This window comes from Numenius arquata, chromosome 2 (assembly GCF_964106895.1).
Source record: "Numenius arquata chromosome 2, bNumArq3.hap1.1, whole genome shotgun sequence".
Lineage (NCBI taxonomy): Eukaryota > Metazoa > Chordata > Aves > Charadriiformes > Scolopacidae > Numenius > Numenius arquata.
Genome location: NC_133577.1, coordinates 90,518,764 through 90,542,395, shown reverse-complemented (window position 1 = coordinate 90,542,395; position 23,632 = coordinate 90,518,764). Strand labels below are relative to the sequence as shown.

Sequence of the window (23,632 nt, the reverse complement as noted above, 5' to 3'; positions counted from 1 at the left end):
GCTTATTTTTATGGTTTAGATAGATACTCACCAAAAGGTAAGATCTCCCTTGTCTTCCAAGTACACTCAAATGCTCTATTAACTAGTTATGAAATTCCCCTAAGTGAAGAGTTAGGCACTTAAGTACATACTCCTTAAGTAGACTTAAGTAAACCGCTAAGTAGGCACTTAAATAGACTCAGGTTAGACTGAATCTAATCACGTGGTTAATGACTTATCAGTGTTCCTTGTTCATAAAGTCTAGACTATGTATTTATCGGGAGATGAAATCTTAGGACAGCCCTCTCAGTGGCTGGCCACTCTCCAATTGCTGTGTCAAACTTATTTAAGGAATCAGGTTTTGTATTCTTTACATCTAACTTGTATATTTTGCTCAGAGAAAAAGAAAAGAAAAAAACCCAAGGACTAATACAGTTCATTAACACAATTATAAAAATGTTAACATTCACAGTTATTTTGGTCTTAATATTTTTCACATGTATACATTCAGTCATATTGTGTTAAGTTATTATTAGGTTTTTCTAACCACAAGTGCTGGGCAAATTGTACAACAACCAACTGACATTCAAGTAATCCTACCCTGAGAAAATCTGTTATTCTGAAGCGGCAAAAAAACTTTTTTGTACTAAATCCCACTCCAACCTACAAAATAAATAGCATCATGCTGCACTGCGGAGGCAGGATTTGACAGATTGGAACCAAGGAAGCAGTTGCTCTCATAACTGCAAGAGTTTATCATTTTCACCACAGATTTACTCAGGGTAAGTAGAGTACATGTGAAAAAAAAATGCTTACCCCAGATAAGTGCTAGACATCTCACTTAAGACCATGAATAAAGAACCCGTGGGGACTCCAAGGAGATCTGTTTGCATCTCCTCACAGCAACAGATTTTTCCAAATTAAAACCACAAATACAATTTGATGCCCACAAGGCCGTGTGGAGCACAGCATCCAAATTCAAATCAGTACTGAAGAAGCAATTCAGTAAGAGGTTTTCAGTACCAAGGATGATTTGTGAAGAAGGTGGTTAACAGAACCGGTGGGTGAAGAGAGAGAGAGAGGGGAAGCATGCCAGAAGGGGTGACATTTTAACGCGCTCCTCTTGTCAGGGAAGAGCTTGTTCTCTTGTAATCACTACAGGGTCCTAGGACAATCTGCCCACCCTTTGCAATGAGTGGAGTTAGTCAGGGCTGGTACTGGAGATTTCCAGTCTCCTCTGCACAGAGCTGGCATTTCTGGTCTGGTTGCCTTCATTTTTCTTCCACGCAATGGGGTCTCCAAGACTTCCGGGAGTTTTGAAAAATGCCTCATGACGTGCAGGACGAATGCTCTTGGGAGTGAGGGGAGCTGAGGAAGGCTATTTGTGAAACAAAACCAAAGTGATTCAGCTGGGTGTTCTCAAAGCCTCCATGTAAGCCCACAAACAGAAGACAGCTTGTAGACATTAAGCCCTGTACTCTGCTACTATGGGGAACGACGTCACACATCCTTTCAGAAGCTCCCCATGAAAAGCTCCAGGCTTTGCCCCTTTTTGTTCTGGAGCTGTCTGTCAGTACATCATTGCTGGAAGCTGAAAGCCTCTATCTCATTTCCAACTTAAATGTATTCATGACCAGTTCATACTCATTCATTCTTATGCCAATCTTGTCCTTTAGCTTAAATGGCTCTTTCCCTTCCTCGATGTTTTACTTGCTTTTGTTATTTGTTAGCATCAAAACAGATCTAAAATTAGTCTCCTAAACCCTGGCCACTTGTGTTTTAAGTCACTCTACCATAACCTCTAATGTTACTTAGTATCTCTAAACAGATCGGCTGCCAACTAGTCTCTATTATGACTTTTACTAAAGCTGGAACAAGAGAAACATAAAGTAACTTTCATAAAGCTTCCAGAAGTCCAATCTATTTGTGACTGCATTAGACAATAGGAAAACAAATCACAGATTTAAGAATGTAAGCTAAAGCAGTGCCAAAATGTCGCTGCTAATAGTTGTAAAGACCCAAGTAACACAGTGTGACATGACTGTTTTATGTCACTCGTTGTACTTCAGATAAATTCATTTTAAAAAAGAGAATTTAATTTATTTTTTTTTCTCACATGCAATGTCTGTTTCTGTGGTAGAATTTTGAAAAATATCTTTATAAAAGATCAACAAAACCCACAAGAATGGTTTTCCCCCCAGTTCTGATGCTGAACAGAGATCAGAATGGGGGTGAGGGTGTAGCCTGGGACACTAGTCCCTGAGAAGTGCTGCAGCCAATTGACTCCTGAATTATGACAAACAGTTCTTCCTAATGTGTCCTAATGTGTCCACCCAATGTGCTTCCATTGCCATTGCATAACACACTTACAATGATGATGTCAAATGAGGAAAAAACATTTACTCGGATTTCTGGGGAAAAAACCCTGTAGCTCATTTTTTTTCTCTATTGCTATAACAATTTTTTAAAGATTAAAATTTTTATTATTTTAAAATTCCTGTAAGATTTTAAAAACTCCCCACTTCACCATTCAGGGCTAGAGATTCCATGCTGGCCTATGTCTTTAACGCCATCCCAAGCCCTGCCACTACTACACAGGGACGTGCAAACTAAGTGGAAGACACCAGCTTCCCACTCTGACACACCAGCCCTAGCCTGGAGCGCAAGCTGCCTTTGGTCCCAGGGACCTGGCGCCACTGTTTCATCGTCACTCAACCACCTTTGGCTCTTACCTGCTGCAGCTTCAGAAGGGTCACTGGATGCCCCACACACACGGGGGAGTCCAGTTTAACGGCACCACAAGACCTCGCAAGTACGGGGCTCAGGTGCAGAGCGGGATGAGCTGGTTGCTGGGGATCCACCGAAGGCGCGGGTGAGACCTTGGGGGTAACCACTGCTGTGGTGCCTATGAAAACAGGCGTTGTTGGTGCCAGGCCAGACATACTGAAATTCATGGAGGCGGCAGCCGAGAAGGAGCCATCGGGAACTGGGGAAAGGGGACTGGTGACCGTAGGAGAACAGACGACAGGGAAGGAAGCCAGGGCTGCTGACGGCACCATGACACAGGGGACGCTCAGAGAAGGTAACTGGCTTGCAGCCAGACTGATAGCACCAGGGGCTTGGTTTGCAGAGAACAGGAAATTAAAACTGCTTAATCCTAAACCAAAGAGAGAAAAAGCAAGGCATTAATACAGTTGACAAATTGGAATTAAGCTATTATAACTTCATCTAGAACAGGAAAGAGGGATGACAGCAAAGAAAGAGATAGGCTGCCCAGGAAGAAAACTGTAACAAAAAGAAGAAAAAAGAAGGAAGAAAACTGTCACAAACCCATGGCTCTTCTGTCAAGTTCCCTTTTCCTACCCGCCTCCACCTCCCCACCTACTGCCTGTTCACTATAGTTGCATCCATTTACTTTGTTCATATCAAGTACCAACCACACACCTTGCTGTTTTCTTCTTCTAACTTCAGATACAAGCAACATCTTGACTAAACAAGCTTTTCTTTCACTAACAGGAATCATATCCTCTGCTATATGAAAACATATACTCTGCTTTTAATGAGAAAAAAACCCCAAAACAAATGGAAAACGCCCACAAAGATAGACCCCAAAGACTCTTATTTCCCTGAGAACAGCTGAAATACTGTTTTGAAACAGAAGCTGTCTCCATTTCCCAGTTTACCTGGCCTTCCAAAACATAAGGATCAACATTTTCAAACTGAGCATTTCCATCCATAAGTGAAATCCCCACTCTGTGCCACAAGTGAATCAAACACTAAAGTAGTAGTCATGAAAATCTGCCACACGTATCCTGTTTCCACAAAAGACTCTTACACTCCACACAAACACAAGCACAAAAAATGGTGGACGCAAAATCCCCTTGCAATATTTTCAGCTACTTCCTCCCCATCTCTACTGTGTACTATGAGCAGGTCTGGCTGCGCTCACAGCGACTCGGTTTTTGTGGGGTCATCCTGATGATCCCCATGACGAGACAGGACAAAGTTCACAGATGATTAAATTCACCCACTGAGGGAAACGCTGTTGCACTATTCTGGCTGCTTTACTGTCAAACCTAGACTTCCAGCTCCCCTGAGTTTTGAATGCTGGATAGGTGTCTTTTTTTTTGCTGCACATAATTCAAGCATGCAAAACCCACATTATTCATGTCTATTAATTTTTGGGTACCTCAGAAAAATGCTTGTATTTTCAGAGAAGCAACAGTTCATCTGGAGTTAAGAGAATCTGGAGCTATTAAACTACTATAGAGAACTGCTGACAGTTTTTGTGCCACATATGGACTTATTCACCTATCTGTAGGTCTCCCTATTTGAACAGCTCAGTGAACAGATGCAGAAGTTTGATGCCTCTGGATCTCAGGGCTGTCCTTACCAGCAGTAGGCTGAACATAAAGGTACTGTGGTAGGAAAGGTTGACTGGCATTTTCTTTAGAGATGTGCTCTTTTCCTGGAGAGGGTTCATCAGGGTCTTTATTCTGAGACCATTTTTCTTGCTCCTGAGAATCTGAAGGCTTAGTAGACTCCTTGCCTGCAGCCTCTGGAGCAGCAGGACTTGCGAGGTCAAGATGAAAAGCTTCTAGATGTACAGCAGATGTACAGCCACTTCCTGGGGTAGATTCTGCCTTGGGTGACTCAAAAGGCTTCTAAGCGAAAATAAAAGAGGAAATGACAAGTCCAAACTGAAATAGCACAGTATAATGTCTCTCATGCATTTTCTTCAGCTACAGAGTAAAATGTGCATCTGTGAAAGGGGTAGCACAAAACTCCTTAGCAAGTCCCTAATTTAAAAATTTTGTTTGTCATGCTTAAGCCATGTGCTGCTGTTTGCTTTCAGTACTTGCAAACACCAGATAAGAAATATCTGAGCTTAGGGATCCTTTTCTCTTTATTGACAAGGAAAAACACCTGTTTCAAATGGCTTATATTCAAACACTGATAAGACCTTGAGCCCGATCCCCATTGTTTTAAGTAAACCATGAGATAGATGCACTTCACCTTCACCATCATCTCCTCTCTCACCAGCCTGCTGTGGGCAACACTGGGCTTGAAAGAGAGGCACTCAGGCTGGAGAGTAGGGGAAAAGTACAAACCACATTTGCTGCAGCTCAGTAGGGTAAGCAATGCTGCTGCTGTTTGGGAAAGCCCAAGCTAACACAGGAAGATGAGGAGTAATAGTCACATTGAATTCTTCCCTTCTGGCAGGCTGTTTTGTCGAAGACAATGATCAAGACACTGATTCCAAAGAACAGCGGACCATAACTTCACTATGCAAAGCAATCACAGTCCATTTTCCCCTGGTGGTGCAAAAACATCTCCCAGTTAATGCCTACACTTCCTGACACAGCACCCTTACAATTTTATTAACATGTGGGAGGCAACATTTGTACCTGTTAACAAGTGTGGTGCAGTGAATTTTCACTTCTGAAAACATTGTCTTAACAAAAAGTCTTCCTTGCTAACAGGAAGCCAAAGTGATAATGAAATTCACTTCCTTACCTTGGGTACTACAAGGGAGAGGGGCACATCGCTCTGTTCCATGGTCTGCTTTTTAGCAGCTGGCTCTTCATTATCTACAGGTGCAGAGGGCGACGTGCACTTGTGGGAGCTGCGTTTCTGGCAGGCAGCTGGAGGTACGGCAGCCTGAGCTTCTGCACTCCTGTTTCCCACCTCTCCTGTGGTGGGCATGGTCTCCCTTGAGTTATCTTCCTGAAGACCACCACACAACATAAAAAGGGATGAAGATGGGAAGCACAGGAAGGGTTGGCTGGGGAGCAGGGTAGGTTTTCCATTTTCTGTTTTGGAGGCTGCTGGTGTAGAAGGATGTAGAGCTCGGCTGCTGACCCCTTTTAGTAGCGAGAGGTTTTGCACATCTGCCTGAACCACAGGGAAAACTGCCTGAGGCAAAGGGTTAACACAAAAATCAGAGTCCCCAGGAAGTGGAAGATGGGATGGAGGTGAAGTTGCGCTTGGGTTTCTTACTGAATTTAATACCGTTTCTGTGGCACAAGCTTTATTCCTAAAAAAAAAGTAATGAAAAGAGGAAAAATATTTAGTCCAAAACTAACCCCTATTTTATCCTTACAAGGAAATAGGTACATAGTTGAACATAAATATGGAAAAATCCCCCCCCCCCGCTCACTACTTTGAAACAGTTTACAAGGAGGGGCACTTTTTATTATTTCTAATTACACAGAAGCAGATGTATCAGGTTTTTGGCAGAAAAACAATGCTTACAGTAAGCTGCACTTGACTAGAGCCAATCATCCACAAACAAATTCAGATTAGGATAGGTGTAGGGAAAAGCCACTGATATGACAGAGATGCTCTTCCCTGGAGCCCTGATTTGTTTAGCCAACAGGTCAAAGAAGGCAGGTATGACCTATATAAACGCACATGAGATGAAGAACTACCGAAGCTAAAGGACAACAGTGGTGCAAGTACACACAGTACAAGCTGGCCATTAAAAAAACAGCAAGCCATGCTGAGGCCTATCAGCATTGAAATAATGAGACTCTCTGGCAATTTTCTATCTCAGTCCCATCAATGGAATCTAGCCCTGAACTAAACATAACAAGCACGAAGCTTAAACTGGACAGGACTTAAGACCAACCTACCTGGTATCTTCCTCTATTTTCTGCCTGCAGACAGCTGCTAGATTTATCATTTTGGAGCAATATTCATCCGAATTCACAATACAGGCTGAAAGAAAAAGGAGCATTCAATTCATAACAGGTAGGTTTACCAAGTATATTTTGATACAGGCCATATAAAATAATTAATATAATTTTTCTATCCTGGCACATTTTTATAACATCCACTAATCACCTAGAGCCAGAACCCGCAATACACTCAGAACTCTCAGTCCTACCAGAGAGGTGCTCGACATCATCATTTCCTGTAACAGGGAACAGTGAAAAGCCCTGTAATTGCTTTATCTGTTTTAACAGCTATCCATTAGATTGTTACAGTAAATTCCACTATATTAGGAATCATAAAATAAAGCAAGCTTTTGTGGCTAAAGAATCTTTCTTTATCTATACCAAATTTTAACAGAAGAAACTGCAGTATAGTTGCAGCTAGCGGAGAACAGAAACATTTCAAGCCAGTACGGCACAGATTCATCTCATCTAACTTTAGGCACTTGAATGGAGAGTCCAACCCAGAAGTCTCATCACATGGACAGTAGAAATATAAGCACCTCCCAAGGGTAATTTTTATATATAATATACATTTATTAGGCTGATTCACCCAGTCAAGTGCCTTAAATTGGTGGGCCCACATTTGGGCAGATCCAGTGGGATATGAAAGAACACACTTCCTTAGTAGTTACCTTGCCTCTCTTGACGTGGGCTGTTGGGCTCAGAACTGACCTTCCTTCTGGTCCCTTCACAAGACTGTGCACCGTTAAATGAAGCGTGACGTGTAAACCTTTGTTTTCCAGTAGCACAGATCTGATATGGGGCACAGACTCCTCTCTGCGACCGTGGCAGAGGATCAGATGTTGGGCTATGCCCTCTCGGCTCATCTGTAGGAACATAATTTTGTACATCTGTCCTTCAGGGAACACAGCTCATCATTTAGGCTTCTGCCATGTTACAAAACTTGGCCACAGGAGAAGAGGTAACCTCTATACCATCCCAAACCCCCCCACACTGAAGCAGACCTAAGCTTGGTAAGCACTGATAGACAAAATAAGGGCTTCCCTCCTTTCCATTCCATGGCAGCAGCAGCTGCAGTCTAGTGTGTATAGCCAAGAGAAGAAAGGGTGCTACAATGGCATTAACACTATCTTTCAGTTTTACTTGGTCCTGGGACTGGCCTGACCCAAATACATTAACAAAGGTCTTTCCTTTGCTCTGTCTTCTAGCCAAGAATCAGCAGGTTAGAGATGCTCTGGCCCACTGCCTCCTTCTTTGCAGACAACCCTTTTGTATGTGGGGACATGCGCAAGAAACAGCCCTATTCTACCTTGGTAAGTCCCCTTACAAAGACAGTAATTTACTGTCTAGTTATGACAGAATTACAGAGATTTTGCAACTCAGAAAAGCTGTGGGTTTGGAGCTGTAGGATTTGGAGCTGTAGGCATTATCTGCTGTTGCTTTACAATTCATACAGTTATTCGTAAAATTATGTAAGTTGGTGTAAAAATACTAGCAAAACACAGCATCCTTCAACATCCCTTGACAGCTCCAGCACTTGAGCATAAAGTCTAACAAGGGCAAATGTTGAGCTGGCCAGCAGTTAATAGTCACAGGGTGGACAATGAATTCCGGGCCACTCTACACATGGAAAACAAACTATTGCCACTTGGGAAGGGATAGTCAAAACAAAAAGGCAGGAGATGCAAGCTACACAACTTACTGGTCTTTCCAGGGAATTCCACAGGCCCAATCCACTTGAAGGCCGGTTTGCGTCCTCGTTCCTCCGTGACATGAACTTTCTTGATCAAGCCTAGGCTGGTGAGAACGTTGGCGATATCATACAGTCTTCGTACCTTTGCTAACAAGAAAGGGCAGAAACAGTGAAGACAGTCACTTTTACAATGTACAGTGCATATTTACATGGTAATTTCATTCCAGAATATCAGATTTCATAGACAAGGTGGGTAAAATCAAATTGGGATGGAGTTAAGCTACCTCCTATGAAGCCTGCTATGCCAGCTCCCACCTGTTTGTTGCTGCTTCTCTGTATCTTAGCTGCTCATCTGTCTTAGCTGCTCAGGTTTAAGCTCATCTACCTCATTTTGATGGAAATGGGTTACTGAGTGATTACATTAGCAGCTTGCCCAGAAGAGGCAGCTACCTCCATGTGGGGTAAAGACATGCACTTGGGGGCAAGAGGCACATGACTACGCAGCTGATTGCAAGAGGACATATATTTATCACCTTAACAATGTAACACTTTTAGAAAAATCTCTGTGACTCCAATAAATAACGTGTTTGAGCTGAGTATGATACCCACAAGTTATCCAGCTAAACTTCTCACATCCCTCCCAGTATTTGGGGCAGAACTTTAAGATTGAAATGCAAGTACATTATTTTAAATGTACTTTAAAAGGTAAGAGAAAAGTCTTTATTTTAGAAGAATTGTTTACTAATGCTGAGTTTTTCCATGTTGTCCAAAGCATCTAAGTACTACTCCCCACCAACTGAAAAGCAAACTGTGCCATCCAGCTGTGAAAGATTTCTGGATTGAAAAGGAAAAGTAATACATTTCTGCAGAAAAGAAAAAGAATTCCATAAAATTAAACAATGTTTCATTTCAATAAGTTCTGAATCATCATTCAGAACAGTACAGGAAACAGGGTTAAAGTATGAAAAAAATTCTAACACAAAAAAAAATTTTCTTCATTCTGAAGCTAAGACTTGGAGATAATTGTCAAATTGTCTCTTCCCCACCTCAAGCTCTGTTTTCATTAACTGGCATTTGCAATTAAAAAACCCAGACCATATTTCAGGAAAAGATTCCTGACCTGCTCTTGCCATTACATACTGGAGTCATTCCAAACATGCCCCGTTTTCTCTACTCACTGACTGATTTATTGGTCCGTCAACGGCCAGCTTACTTTTAAATTTGCTGTGGTCCACTGTATCCTGGGTTTCTTCTATCAGTATCTTTGCTGCAATGTCCAGAGTGACTATCTTGGTCTTGGAGACAAGGAACAGCATGACAAACTTTTGGCTCATAATCCGCAACGACTTGTCCTTTCTGCTGTTTGCAGATGCTGTGTTACAAATAATACCCAAGCCTCTTAGCATATGTCATCCATCACAGCCAGAAAACTAACAAGTAGGTTTCTCACACACAAAAGGGGTAAAGCATTTCCTTGTCGGGAAGCAGAAATCTTTCGAAAGGCAGCAAATAACTGCATAATGAAGACAGAAGTCTCCCTTCAAAAGGCAATAAAAATGAAAGCTTGCAGAAATAGCTTTTAGGAAGTCAGACTCCAAAGCTGATTCTATGTTATGTTACACAGTTTTGCGCCACTGTCATTTTGTGACCCCAATGGACTTTGCAACTTAAACACTACGTATTATATGGGCAGCATGCAAACAGTGGACAAATGGAAGATGGCATCTTCTGTCAGGATAAAGCATTCACTGTCAGGTACAGGTGGGGAAAGAAGAACTGCAGTGTCTGGCAGAAGTTCCTGCCAGTCTGGAGGACAGAGGGAAAGTCCATCCTGAAACCCATGCTAGGGACAGGATAGAAGGAAGAATTCAGTTACCCTCACAGTGAATTCAGCACCTTTTTGCAAAGAATAATTTATCATTTAATTTAAAAGCAAAGCAAGGGAAAAAGTCACATAATAAACTAGAGAAAGAGACTTGTATCTGTGTATCACATCACACACATTAGTTATCTTACCAGAGGTGCAATCTGATTCTGAAAAGTCCAGTAATGGTCTGTCTTGAGTATCTGGAAGAGTTTCCTTTTTCCGTTCTCCACATTTGTATTCCAAGTCCTGCTCCTTCTGCTGGAAGAAGGTCATTAGCTCTCCATACTGCAGCTCGCCTGCTTCCTGAAGTGTTTTCAGAGTCTGACTTAGGTTGTGCCGGCCATGCCAACAGTACTGGTTCTTGGCCACACGGCTAACCAAGTGCAATGACTCCAGGACATTCACTATATCGTAAATTCGTCTCCGCTCAACTCCTGTTTTAAGGCGGGGGGGGGGGGGGCGGGGAAATAAAAAAGACATAGATGCTCATCTAGTTTTAATGTGCTCTTCAGCAGAAGCAAAACAGAGAACAGGCTGTTCTCTGAGTGTTCACAATACATTTTTCACTGTTTCACCTGGACACATTACATTAGATCCATCCAAATTTGCACAATTAAGAATTCACTTATGTATGGCCAGCCCCATGGTATGATGTTCATTATCTATTTTGTTAACTGCCAGCCCAGCCACGCCTTCAGCTCAAAGCATGTGCACTGTGTTTAGAAGAACTGATTGAAGCCTGCCCAGCCCCACTCAGACCTATCCAGAAGGCCCTGAGGTTTTCAGAGCGCTTTGTCCCTTCTTGTCAGAGAGCTCTGGAGCTCAGACACAGAGGGCAAGGAAAGGGTCCGAGCCTGGCACTGACACAGGGCAGATAAAAAAGCCCACTCCTATAGGCACCAGTGGGAGTACGGTCCTCCGCTTGTATTTCCAATGGCATCATTACTTGCTAAGCATGTACCAAGCAAAGGAGCATCAAAGGCTTCACAAGGTGCAAAGCGGTGGAGAATGAGACCCACTGCTCCCAAATGCAGCAGAAAGAAGTCCTCAGTGCTGGCTGGGTCTGCACCAACAGGAAATCTATGACATATGTCCAACTTGGGTTCAGCCTGACTGAGGGGACTGAATATGAACAGGCTGGTGGTTCTGCTCACTGTCCCGAGTACTTGAGTCCAGCACTGCTTGAAGCATGGCTGTTATATATAACATAGTGCACCATCATATAGCTGGTGGCATCACCTGCACCAGAAATCCCACAACGGTTAACACAAGCTGAGCAGAACAAGTGCTATCCAAGGGGAAAGGTTTTGAAGGACTTCCCTGCGGAAGGCAAGGCCTTGATGCATCTGTTTACCCATCTGGAGAATATGGATAATAGTTACCAGCCTCAAGCAGATATTAAGATAAAAAATTCATGAGTATTTCCAAGTGTGTGGAGATCTTGGAGTGAAACATACTCTGGGAAAACAAGAGTGCTACACATATCCTGGTGTCTGACAGGCACCAACAGCACAGCCCCCTTTACGGTCTTTCCATAGGTCTTCAGTGAACAAAGCAACACACATTTGTAGCAAAAGCTGTCTTACAATCATCATTTGTTACACGGAGAGCAGCAACATCAGCAGTGAATAATTTTGTGGTCCCTGAAGCAAGTGGATACAGTCAAGGAAAAGCAAGGAAGTGGAAACCAAACAGAGAAGAACAAGGACACCTCCTTCTAGGATCCCAACAGAAAGCTTTAAAACGAAGTTTCTAGTATTTAGGAAAGCTCAGTAACACAACTCCCAATACAGAATAAAGCACCACTCCTGTTCAGCTGTACAAAGTTGGAGCACAAGCATCTCATGCAAACAGAAAGGAGTAACTGCAAGATCTAAAAGAACAATTTATTTAAAAAGTAATTTATTTAACTGTTTACTTCATTTGAATTCTCTCCTATTTCCACTTCCCATTATCAAGGCAAATAAGTAAGTATTTCAAGGACTTTCTTAGCAGAGTCACAGAGGACATCACTCTTCCCTTTCTTCCCAAAACAGACACATTTCATTTTTGCTACCTCTTTTCTGTTAAATACCTGAGTTCTAAATGTGGATACAATATTTATTTAGTTTAAGTCCAACTACGTAGAGCCCTTCCTAGCTAAGCGACGACCTCTCCAAGGACCTGGATCTTTTTGTTGTTGGTGTGACCTGGCCGAGTGCTCTCTCCCAAGTTTTATTACTTCTCTCAAATACGTCATTAATCTTTTACCTAAGACCAAACCTAACAGCAGACCCAGCAAACAGGCTACTCGGTACCTTCTCGCCACCTCAATACAACACATTTTCTCATTCTACTCTTGCAGGTCTCCTGGTAAACTCCCCTCACAAGACAATATTTAAAGCTAAGATAACCTTGATGAACCATGAGATCTTGGAAGCTACAATGTCAGGCACGTCACTGAAGTCAGGCAATAAACTCAACTGATTTCCTACACCTACTAGTCTGCAATTGTTTCCCCAAATGTTCCATTTTGAAAAAATTTGTTGTTTGTAAGTCCTCCTGCTGAGGGTTTGTAAGTCCTAACTGCTTCAGTGTTCAGCCAATTGAAAATTTTTCTTAAATTTGCTTTCTTAGCAACAGAGTTGGTAAACAGCTGGAGGATAGATCTGTCTAACAAAAAGTACTGTCAGAAAACAAATTTCAAAATGGTAGCATTTTCAAGCAGTAAAGACACTTAGGAATATTAGGCATTTCCCACTCTTGATTAGTAAGATTAGAAGAGCATTCAGACCCAGAGAAAGGCAGACCTTGGATGTACTCTGTAAGAAGGTTGATATTTTGAAGGCCCTCCTGTTGAGTCACCCCAGGTGATCAGTTACCCCATTTTTGCAGGCATACATACCAAGAATTGAAGCCACTTCATCCAAAGAAATAGTAGTTTTTTCTGTTGACAATGGATAACTCGGATAGCGAGCTAGAAACTTTTGGCACAAGAGTCCTAAGCTTTTCTGTTTTCTGCTGGGCCTCTGCTTTTCAAATTCATCAACCGTGCTGTCGTCTACCATATCATACTGTTAAAAAATAAATGTTAACCCTTTAGTGCAGAGCTTTAGAAGCAAGGCATAGCCAAGCGAGGCATATTTCAAATGTTAGCAATATTTAAGCTTGGACTTTCTAATAAGGAAAAAACCATGGACTCCTTGCAAGCACAGAGCACTTGGGTGACACATTTTTGCTTGCAAGCTCTTTTTAATTCATCACACAAGGTATCTACAGAAAAACTCTTATCTGCGAGATCATAAAATAATGGTTCTGCATAAGGAAACAAAACAATAAGACCAAACACCTGAGACGAGCAGATAGTAAGATCTTACTTGGAAAGAATGTTGCTTTTTCAGAGGAGGAGGAATATTCTCTCAAACACCTCTGGATCTAATAAACCAGAAGATATACAAGCCATTAAAGAGTACCTGCATAACCTCTTTCGAGAGATTTTACTGCCCTTTACAGTGCCTCTATAACTTTAAAAAAATGGGGGCTAGCGGGGGGGGGGGGGGGGGGGGGGGGCATGATGCTAAGAGACTATAAAAAGCACCACCCAGTCTCTGAACCTTAAACTTGGTTGGGCTGTTAACTTAAGTTAACCCTAGGGTGGCCTGAATATGGTCTTTCTATCCCTGCAGGGGAAAAAAACCAAACAAAACAACAAACTGTGACGGCAAGAACATATGAAGAGGTATGTTTATTGATTACAAAATGAGAATGATGGAGGGTTTTTTTTGCACTGGCAACTTTGCGGTTTTGCTTCCATGGCAAAAAAAAAAAAAAGGAAAACCAAAATGATCTCACCCTCTGGCAAAAAAAACCTAAGAGTGGTGGCAGCTGTTGAAACCTATGTTTCCTTGCTTTTGAGATCTTTAACTGTTCTTTATTGGTTGTGACTACATGGCCTTGTGGCAGGCTGTTGCTCTGATTGAATTATTTCAGTTTTATCTGGTATTCTTACAGTAACAATTTACATCTTTTGTAATTTAACTTTCTGTGAAGAGAAAATTATTAAGTGTAAGTTTTATTAACTAGAAAATATTTGAACTCTTTATAGTAGCCACCTCAAAAATGCTATATTTTAGCAGGCTTGGAACGGTAATGAACTAACCTTTAACATTGACTGTTTTTTACTTACTGGAAGCTATGTTAGGAATTATGTTTAGAGAACTGTTTTCTCTTTTATGACTATCTAAACTGGAGAATTCTCCAGACTGCCATCACTGCAGATGCCGTAATATCTACAATTATAGAGTGATCTGTACCAATCAAATGATGCCTCTCAGTAGGAGAGCCCCAGAACTATCTGCCTCTCAGTGAAATCACTAAGGAAGGATATTCTATAACAAATAATCTAGCAGAGGGAAAGCAGTGGCTGGAATGAAAAAAAAAAAGGCCTGGATGAAAGAAAGTGTAATGATGCTTATTACAACCTGATGTCATCCTCTCCACGGCCAGACTCCCTAAAGCGAAGACAGAGATCAGCCTCCACTTTGCCTGAGTCTTGGCACGTAAAAATCTTCCTAACACTTGACCATGCTGTCTGACTACTGGTTTGGGGGCTGGTGTGGAAAGGGGGAAAAGGTTTCAACTGACCACTCTGTGGGGCTGTTGTGGACAAGGTATAAGACTTCAAAAGTATACTGAAAAATATGCCCTCTTATTGTCAAATAGCTTTTGAAAATGCTGCCTGTCTGTTTAAGAATGATCAGGCAATTTTCTTTCTAATGCGGTTCAGAAAATAGTGTCAGAAGTACTTAAATTGCGGAAAACGACACATTTGAGCTCTACTTCCTTCACTGTACTTTAGAGTAATATTCAGGCTCTTGAGGGGTCTCAGGTCAGTTACGAGTAAGAGAGTTACTTTTAGTCTTTGAAAGTCCTACTGCTCAGCTGGTGCTGTGTAGGCAGCTACCCTTGGGGATGTTTTACGACTCTGCAGTTTTCCATAGGGAGCAAAGGACCAGTTGGAAGAAAACTGAGGCACGACTTAAGGAAGGTCTGAGTCCTAATTGAACATAAGGTAATTGTGTTCTGAGTCTCACCTGCAATGAATCAGGTGTGTCACTCTGCTCACTGTTTTCTATGGGTCTGAAGAGCTCCTTCTTCTTCTCCCTGTCCCTCATGTCAGGGCTAGCAGCACTAACAAGAATCTTCAGGTTAGCAGTGGGCGTCCAGGGATCAGACTGAGGTCTGTCAGTGAGCTTAACAGGTGTAATTGGATTTCTTTCCGGAGTGCAGCCTTTTTGCTTTGATAAATCAACTGGTTCATTCTTAATGGGAGTCTTTGGGGCCATCCTGGATCGATCAAATATGTTTTCCTATTAAAAATAAAAAGTTCTTTAGACACAACAGGAAAGAAAACAGTCCAACAATCAATTTCATTGTTCTTACGAAGGTAATTGTAGTGACTCATGCCTTGGCACTCATAGCTATATTTAGCACAATTTTTCTGCCTTTGTTGGAAGTGGTAAATTATTCTACATGGTGGTGTACTGGAAAGAGTGTATATGAGGTACTGCCCTGAATTACAGAACCTGAGGTCAACCGGTCCAACTTGTGGCCACTCAGGCTTTTAAACTCTGACTGTTATTACAAGACAGCACTGCCCAATGAACATAAATCACCAAACTGGATCGAAACTGAAATAATGCATTGGTCACATTACACTGAGGAAGCAAACACAGTGTTCTGCTTGAAAGGCCCCCAATAAAAAGCCATGCAGGGTATGCAGCTCAGATGCAGCTCAGACTGTCATTAAATGTCAAACTAAAGTGGATGTAACTTCATGTGCCCATGAAGCAGGCATTGCATCTGCAATATCTGCTGCCCAAAACTACCAAGAAAATCTCCGTTAAGTGTATTCCCCGAACACAGCTAAGTGCTGCTAGAAGGAAAATCATCAGCTGATTTTTATCATTCTTTGAATGAAGCTCAACTCCCTCCAGTCCCTAGCTGCAATCAAACTTTTTTCATATTTTATCTTTGTGTCCAATTTTACCTCTTCCTCTTAGTGCAAGAACTATCACTACAGATCAACTAACGTCAAGGGACCGACTGAAGAAAGCATCAATGAAATCCTTGAGCTGAGATCCCTTTTAGAGCAACAAGGCATACTGCTTCAACCTAGCTTGTTAGTGCAAATACTTCATGAAAACTAAAGGAATGAAGTAGATCGGATGTCATACTGGCTTTCTTTGTGGGATATCAAAAACTGAGGCCCAGGTATCCTAGACCTGGCACAGAGACCTGGACTTCCAGAAATGGTCATGCAGAAAGTTGTTTCTTTTTGCCCAGGGAGATCAATGTTCTCTTCTTAGACAGTCCAGCTATCATCTGATTCTCTTTACTATCCTACAAACAGGACCCTGTTTTCTTGGAGTTCTACCTAATATTGCTCAGTGGTTTCTAGATTTAGTCACTTGAAATGACTGCATGCACCTTAAGCAAAGTGAGAGAGAGAAAGCGAAGCAGACATTACAATCAGAAAGCTAGCAGATCTTATAACTTGCTGGAATTGGGACTGAAGCCCTTTGAACCACAGCAAACTGCTTTTAAACTATAAATCGGGCTTGAAGTCGTTTGCTCTTTGGTCTAGCTGTGGCTTTTTTGATGCTGGTCTCAAACTGAGCAAGTCTTCATGCTCAGACTAAGATTACCACTTCATTTTTTATTTTTTTTTTTTTAAATTAGTTTTAAAAATCTAACATGACAACTTTGATGCTGGATATTGTTATGTATTTTATTTTGTGCTGCAAGAAGTCCAATGCTGAAGCAGAATATACCCTGAAAGAAAATGTTAAGTTACCATTGGTTTTCTGTAGGAACATTCCCAAGTTAAGTTTTGCCTTTTACTTGGAGCAATTCAGCGATCACTAGCTGATACAGATTCTTAAATAGGTGATTCCAAATATCACCTTATCAGGTACAGTCTAACTAGAAAGCAGAAAGAAGTTCTAGTAATAACTGAAGCTGGCTTTTACTAGGAGCACTTCTGTAGCATTCAAACTGGAAATGAATTTGGCACATCAAAAGCATTGTACTCTGCATTCAAACTGGAAATGAATTGGCACATCAAAAGCATTGCACTGGTGAAGAACACTTCTGCATATGTTCACCTATGAATTGCCCAAAAGGATGTAATAAATAGATCTCCTTTTACAATTAACAATTAGGCAGTTGTAACTTACTATACAGTGAAAAATAGGGGTCAATTTAGAGGCCATGACACTTCTTGGAATATATGTTCACATAGTGTTGGCACTCAATATATTCTTGCAATTTCACATTTGGCAGTGAATCAACACTTAATCTGTAATGGAGAAAGTCTACCTTCCCCTCAAGTTCCTGTTCACTATGACTGGTACCAATGGAACTGCAGCGAGGGCAGCTGAAGCAACCTGCTGTTCCACTACCTCAAATTTTCATGTTTGTGCAAATATCACAATGAAAAATGTAGTTGCACTGCACGAGATGTACACATCTACTATCAGCTTTTCAGATCTTTATTTCTTATATGTCATAATTGCCTACTAAGGTAAGAAATGCTTTTACACCCTCGCCCCTTTTTTTTTTTTTTCCCAATAGCTGCAGTGCTTCATGAACTCCTGGCTGAATTGTACAAAATTGCAAGGGCAGTTGGTAGAAGTATGAGATTCACCTTAATCCAAGCAGAGATGGCTTACAAATACAAGAGGACAAGAAAGGCTGGCTTAATGAACTTAGTATATAAGCAGGAATTGAAACAAATATCTGAGATAACGGGAGCTCAGTCTGACAAGAACTACGTGATCTTTGGAGGACTCAGACTGACCATGGACAGCAGGTCATGAATCAGGTCTAGTTCAGGAGACATTTCTGAGCAAGATACGACTGAGATTCGATGTCCTGTTTCCTGGCTGGTGGGGCAGGAGAGGAATGATGAGCTTGTTCTTTGCTGAGTGGCACTGCATAGCCTCTTGACCTGGGAACGCCACTGTATGGATACAGGCATACTTTTCCAGGCCACAAGGCAAGCATAGCAGACATGTGCATCAGCACGGTCAAACTGCTGCTAAATAACTGGACCGTACCATTCCCATATCATGTCAGGTCTGGTGTTGGTTAACTTTTGAACGGTCAGTCTATACACAAGTCTCTTCTACCTTACCCAACGGTAGCCACTGGGATGCTTGAGATTGCCTAACGAGTTTTACTTATTGAATGAAAGCTAAAAACCTGTTTCCCTGAGAATAATGCCAGAGTGTAACCACTTCACTTACTGACAGCAGTGGCTTTACTCACGGTTGGTTTACTGGATTGTCTTTTTATTTTAGTGGTAGCACCGGACACCCCTGTGCTCCAAGTGCCGCCAGGTAAGATGCAGCTGTATAGACCATCATGGCAGGATGGACCAGGCGCGCTGGTCCTATGGGCAGCACACCAAATGCTGCCATGGGGACCGAGCGGGACACGGTCCGGGGGCACACGTTCGGCCCAATCCACCTCCAAGCCCCCGGGTCGGGAGCTCTGCACCCCCGGCCACCCCTACCCCCGGCCGCCCCGATGCTTCGCACCGAGAGTGGTGGAGTAACACGCGAGGGGACCCCTCACCCGCCCCGCCGCCCCCGCTCACCTTCTGGGCCGCCTCGGCGCGGCCCCGCCGCCCCGGCCGGCCGCTGGCCAGGTCCCGCAGCGCCAGGACGCTCACCTCCATCTGCAAAGCCAGAAGGCGATTTGAGCCCGGCCCTTAAGAGGAGCCGTTCCCGGCCCCAGCGGGACGCGAGAGCAGCGCGGCAGCTCGGGGCTACCCTCCCGCGAAAAGAGGGAGGGAGGGAAGGGGGCGGCCGCCCGGGCCCCGGCGGCGGGAGGCTCGGCGCCCTCACCCCGGCGGCGGCGGGCGGCCCGGCTGGGGCGGGCGGGGGGCGCGGGGCTCTGCCGCTCCCGCCAGCCGCCCTCAGCGACATCGCTTCGCGCGCCGGCCAATCAGGGCCGGCCCGCCGGGGAGCCCCGGCCGAGCGGCCGGCCAATCAGCGGGCGGGCAGGCGGCGCGCGGCAAGCGGGGCTCCCGCCCGCGCGGGCCCGCTTCGCTCCTTTTCTGCGCGCGGGCGCCGCCGGCCCTTCCCTCCCCCCCCATCTCAGCTCCCGCCGCCGGGCCGCCAGCGCGAGGCGGGCCGTTGGCGGGCGGGAAAGGGCCGCCTCAGGGCGAGCGGGGCCGGGCAGGTGGGGCTGCCCCCCACCAACTCCCGGTGTCCCCGCCGTGGGGGTCCGAGCTCCCCCCGGGCCGCTGTAGGGCCGGGTCTGGTGCTGAGGGGCTGATTCCTGACGGGAAAGAGGGTTCGGGGGGGTAGGGGGGAGGAACGACGGGGACCATCTTGCCCGGCGCCCTCTGGATCACGCCTTCAGCCTCTGAGGGGGGAGGAAGGGCTGAGGCGGGTGCAGCCGCTGTCCCTCGGCCGCCGGCCCACGGAAAACGGGATCGGTTCGGGTGGAGAGCGGCAGCCCGGGCGGCAGGGGGCTGTGGCGGTTCCCCGCTGAGGGATGGGGCGGGGTGCTGCTGCTGCTGCTTCTCCCGGGGTGCTCGGTACGGGGGGGGGGGGGGCCCGGGCAGGCAGCTTGCGGCACAGCCCTGGGCATCCCGAACGGGGTGGGATTCTTCACGGTCACCCCCCGAAACGGGTCGGCTGCCGGGAAGATAAAGTGAGCAGAGGCTTTGGGGAGCAGTCTGGACACAAGAAACTTTTTGCCAGCCCTGGGACAGTCTGTTCCATGGCTGTCCCTGTGCTGAGATAAGGGAAGGATGGAAGAAGAGCCCTGTCCAAAGTTAACACGCTGGACGCAGGCAGCCTGTGGAGCTGTGCAGTGATGAGTTTTCAGTTGGTCCTGTTTTGACTGTGGAGACGGTGTGTTACCAAAAAAATGAGAGAAAAATTGTCAAAATAATAGCAGAACTCCTTCAGGCTTGAAAGTGAGTGCTCTAAGCTTGAGACCCATTCTGGAGAAATTCCCTCTATGCGGTATAATTAATTTTGCTTTTTTAATTGAGTTTGTACTTAAATTTTTTTTTTTGGTTATGCTAATGACAGACATGCTGCTGCATTATTCCTGTCTTGTTTTGTCGTAGGAGGATTTCCTTCTCAAATCACTCATGAGTTAGTAATGAGTTGTCACAGAAGAAAAACTCCAGTACGCAGTTCTGATAACTTATAAAAATATTCGTTTGTTAATTTTTGAGGAACAGAAAAACTTTTTTTTTTTAATAGGAATGTAGATAACAGATATTGTCTCTTGCGTTAACTTTATTTGCTTTTAACCTACTCTAATACATTTTCAGCAAGCTCCAGTACACTGCAGTTTGTTGAAGAGAATGAAATATAAACTTCCAGAGAACTTCTTTTTAATTAAAAAGAAAAAAAAACCTTTTACGCTGTTCTTTTAAACCTTGGTCTTTTTTATTGTCTAGAAGAAAATTAATTCCATAATTGCAAAGTATGTCTCTCAGTATGTATTGGATGCATAGCAGTTATATATGGAAAGAAACATTTCTAATGAATAAAATATTACTGCTTCTCTCACTCACAGCAACTCTGAAAACAGATCATGAGAATCATAAGAGATGCAAAGTCATGGAAAATCTAAACAAGAATCTTGAGTCACAGACTGACATGCTCAGGCATGAACTCCAGGCCAAGGTAAAGACGTTGAGAAGATAGTTTAGCAGCTGAGAACCTGCTTTTGTGCTGCACCCCCAGTGATGTCAAATTGCCATCTGGCCCCTTCAGTCGTCTAGTTAAACACAAATTACTCAGAAAATTAATTATCAGACCTTTGTCTTAGATCTGTCACAGGAAATTGTGTATCCGTTGCCAATTAATAACATCTATGATAAGGTATTACATGCTGTGAAAGTTTAATCGATCTAACTGCATTTGGAGCTCTAGTACAGAGACTTTCTGGTTAAGAGCTTAATGGTGGTCAGGACCGTACTATTTGAGTCACTTGCTAAAATACTGTGGCATGTGCCTGGAGAAGGTCATTGGATCATTGCAAAGATTGCTTCTGGCCTTAGAAATCTGGTCATTTATAAGCGATTAAGCGGAGTATCTGTAGGTTGGCATGAGACCTGGGAGGCATAAGTCCAGATACTTGTCAACATCACCTACAGGCTATGCAGGCAATATGGCACATCTATTTGAGATGTTTCTGACTTGTAATACCATCATTTTGCTTCTGGAATGGACCAGGGACCATACTCGATGCTCAGGGCTTGTGACTTTTCTTACTTTAGGTTAAGGATGCCTCTGAATATAAATTGCCTTTACTACTAACGCCCTCTATGAGTCATCAAGGGAGAACTAATTTGGATCAAGTTTGACACCTTCATTTAATTTTGCTAACATTTCACAATGCACAGTATTCTTGGCAGCTGAACTGCTGACTACTTGAAGGAAGCTGGCTGAAATTATGTAATAGCTGTGTTCTGGAAAGCCCACGGTCTGTTGAAGATGAGAAGAGTGAGTCAGATCTCTGACAGGCTGGAAGCCCAGCCTGTTTGCTGGGTGAAATTCAGCCCTGGAAGGTGTGGTGGAGTCCAGTACGTGGATGAGAAGCAGAAAAACCAACGAGTCAGAGGGAGAGAGAGGGTGCTCCTGTAGTTAATGCAGGTGCAAGAGCCCACTTTGGTGCTGGGTATGATAACGGGTATGAGTTGTGTGTATAGACTAAGGTGGGAGAAGAGAAGTGGGACGTAGCACCAGATGGGCAGCTGTGGGAGCTACAGTGGGTGTGAAGGGACACTGGGTGCTAGTTTAGTCTGAGGAAATGATATGTATTTCATGGGAGGTATTGGCAGTGATTTGGATACGGTAATTACTCTTCTGTAATGTGGAAATGAGAATGTTCAGAATTAATGTGTTAAGCTGTTACCTGATGTGAGGAACATATATAACATAAAATACACTATTTTGTTAATCAATGCTAATCTTTTCCCTAAGATCAATAGACATTTAAGTATTGTAACACATTTAGTAAGCCTATTCTTTGTTCAGTGAAATAAACATCCAAATCTCCTCTGATAATGAAATGTAAACCTTCCCTGGTTAACGTGTTGAGTTAATCAGAACAAAACTATAACACTATATTTCCTTTCCTGGCTGTAGCAGCTGAAAGAAACTTGCTGATTATCAGATAAGATTAGTTATTGCAGCCACACGCACATATATGCTCCAAGATGATTTTATATCTATATGCACAGGTGATCTCTTTCCTGCCAGTTGTAGTAGTTAACAGACTACTAAATTAAAGTACAAGTGCCCGTTCTTGAATGCTTTTGTTATATGACTGTTACTGGACCAAAAACACCTGTCTGATTATTTACAATTTTGTATCAGTGATACATGGACTAATATATATTTTTCTATTTAATGTGAATATCATTAAGAATTAAACGTTCCCATTGATTTCCTCCTATGTGTTTCCAGACTTGAAAATACAATATTTCATGCAGGGCAGAGGTGAAGGTGCCTGTTCTATGTGGTAGAAAGCCAATATCTTTGGCAGAGGAGATGGATACAAACAAATCATATCCACATATCCAACAGTACTCTCTGTCACAGAATAGAAAATAGTTTTGAAGACATCAGTACTTTTAAACCTGTGTGACTTCTTGTAATGCAAAAAATATGATGGGTCAAAGACCTAGTAGTTGCTCTCTCTGCTTCCCAGCTGCCTTTTCCTATGACATCATTTATGCTGGAAAATTATATTTCTCTGGCTGTTTTGGCTGATATTTGAAAGTTCAGCTCAAAAGCTATGAGTGAGGAAGAGACAGATCCCCACACAGATCAGATTATGAGGCTTTATTTCCATTAAAAGCCAGACTGAGTCACCCAATTGCTGAGTCATCAGGGAATCTGTGGGCACGAGCGCTCCCACCAGTGAAGGCAGTGGCATGACTGGTGTCTTCTGCTGATCTTCTCCCAAACTGTAACTGGCTTAGGTGTCATCTCCTCCCTGGGGCAGCTTGGAAGTTCCCACCCTTCCATGACCTCAGGCTGCCTTGAACTAGGCATGTTCCGTACCGGCATGGGAAGTAGACGTGACCATTTGACATTCAAGAACAGCCAGAAGAGGTTGCATTACAAGTGATCCTATGGACATTTGGCATTGGTAGCTGTGGCTAAAATACACAAGCAGGGCTGGGAGTGGGACCCAGGCCCAGAAAGGCCCTTCTCCCACCGTGCTGTGGGGTTGCGTGCTTTTGAAGTTTGCATTTGCTATGACAGAGAGCCCTAACTCAGAGGAGGGACAGAGAGGGGCCACAAGTAGACCACAGCTGGGTGGCTCACATAAATGACGGTTGAGATATACACATTTGAAATCATTCTAGTAGAGGAAGGCATTGAATGA

The 23,632-nt window shown here is 43.5% G+C and overlaps 1 protein-coding gene across 1 annotated transcript; it reads right to left on the bottom strand.

Annotated features, from left to right (window-relative positions):
- Window positions 1–1,180: 1,180 nt before the first annotated feature.
- E2F7 (E2F transcription factor 7) lies at window positions 1,181–18,941 on the bottom strand. The gene is made up of 12 exons (XM_074169101.1): window positions 18,861–18,941; window positions 15,292–15,567; window positions 13,104–13,272; window positions 10,369–10,653; window positions 9,566–9,724; window positions 8,362–8,499; window positions 7,331–7,525; window positions 6,615–6,699; window positions 5,497–6,016; window positions 4,373–4,643; window positions 2,712–3,136; window positions 1,181–1,357 (listed from the first exon to the last, which is right to left on the bottom strand). The coding sequence occupies exons 1-12, from the start codon at window positions 18,939–18,941 to the stop codon at window positions 1,181–1,183; spliced, it is 2,781 nt and encodes a 926-aa protein (XP_074025202.1).
- Between the last annotated feature and the right edge of the window lie 4,691 nt (window positions 18,942–23,632).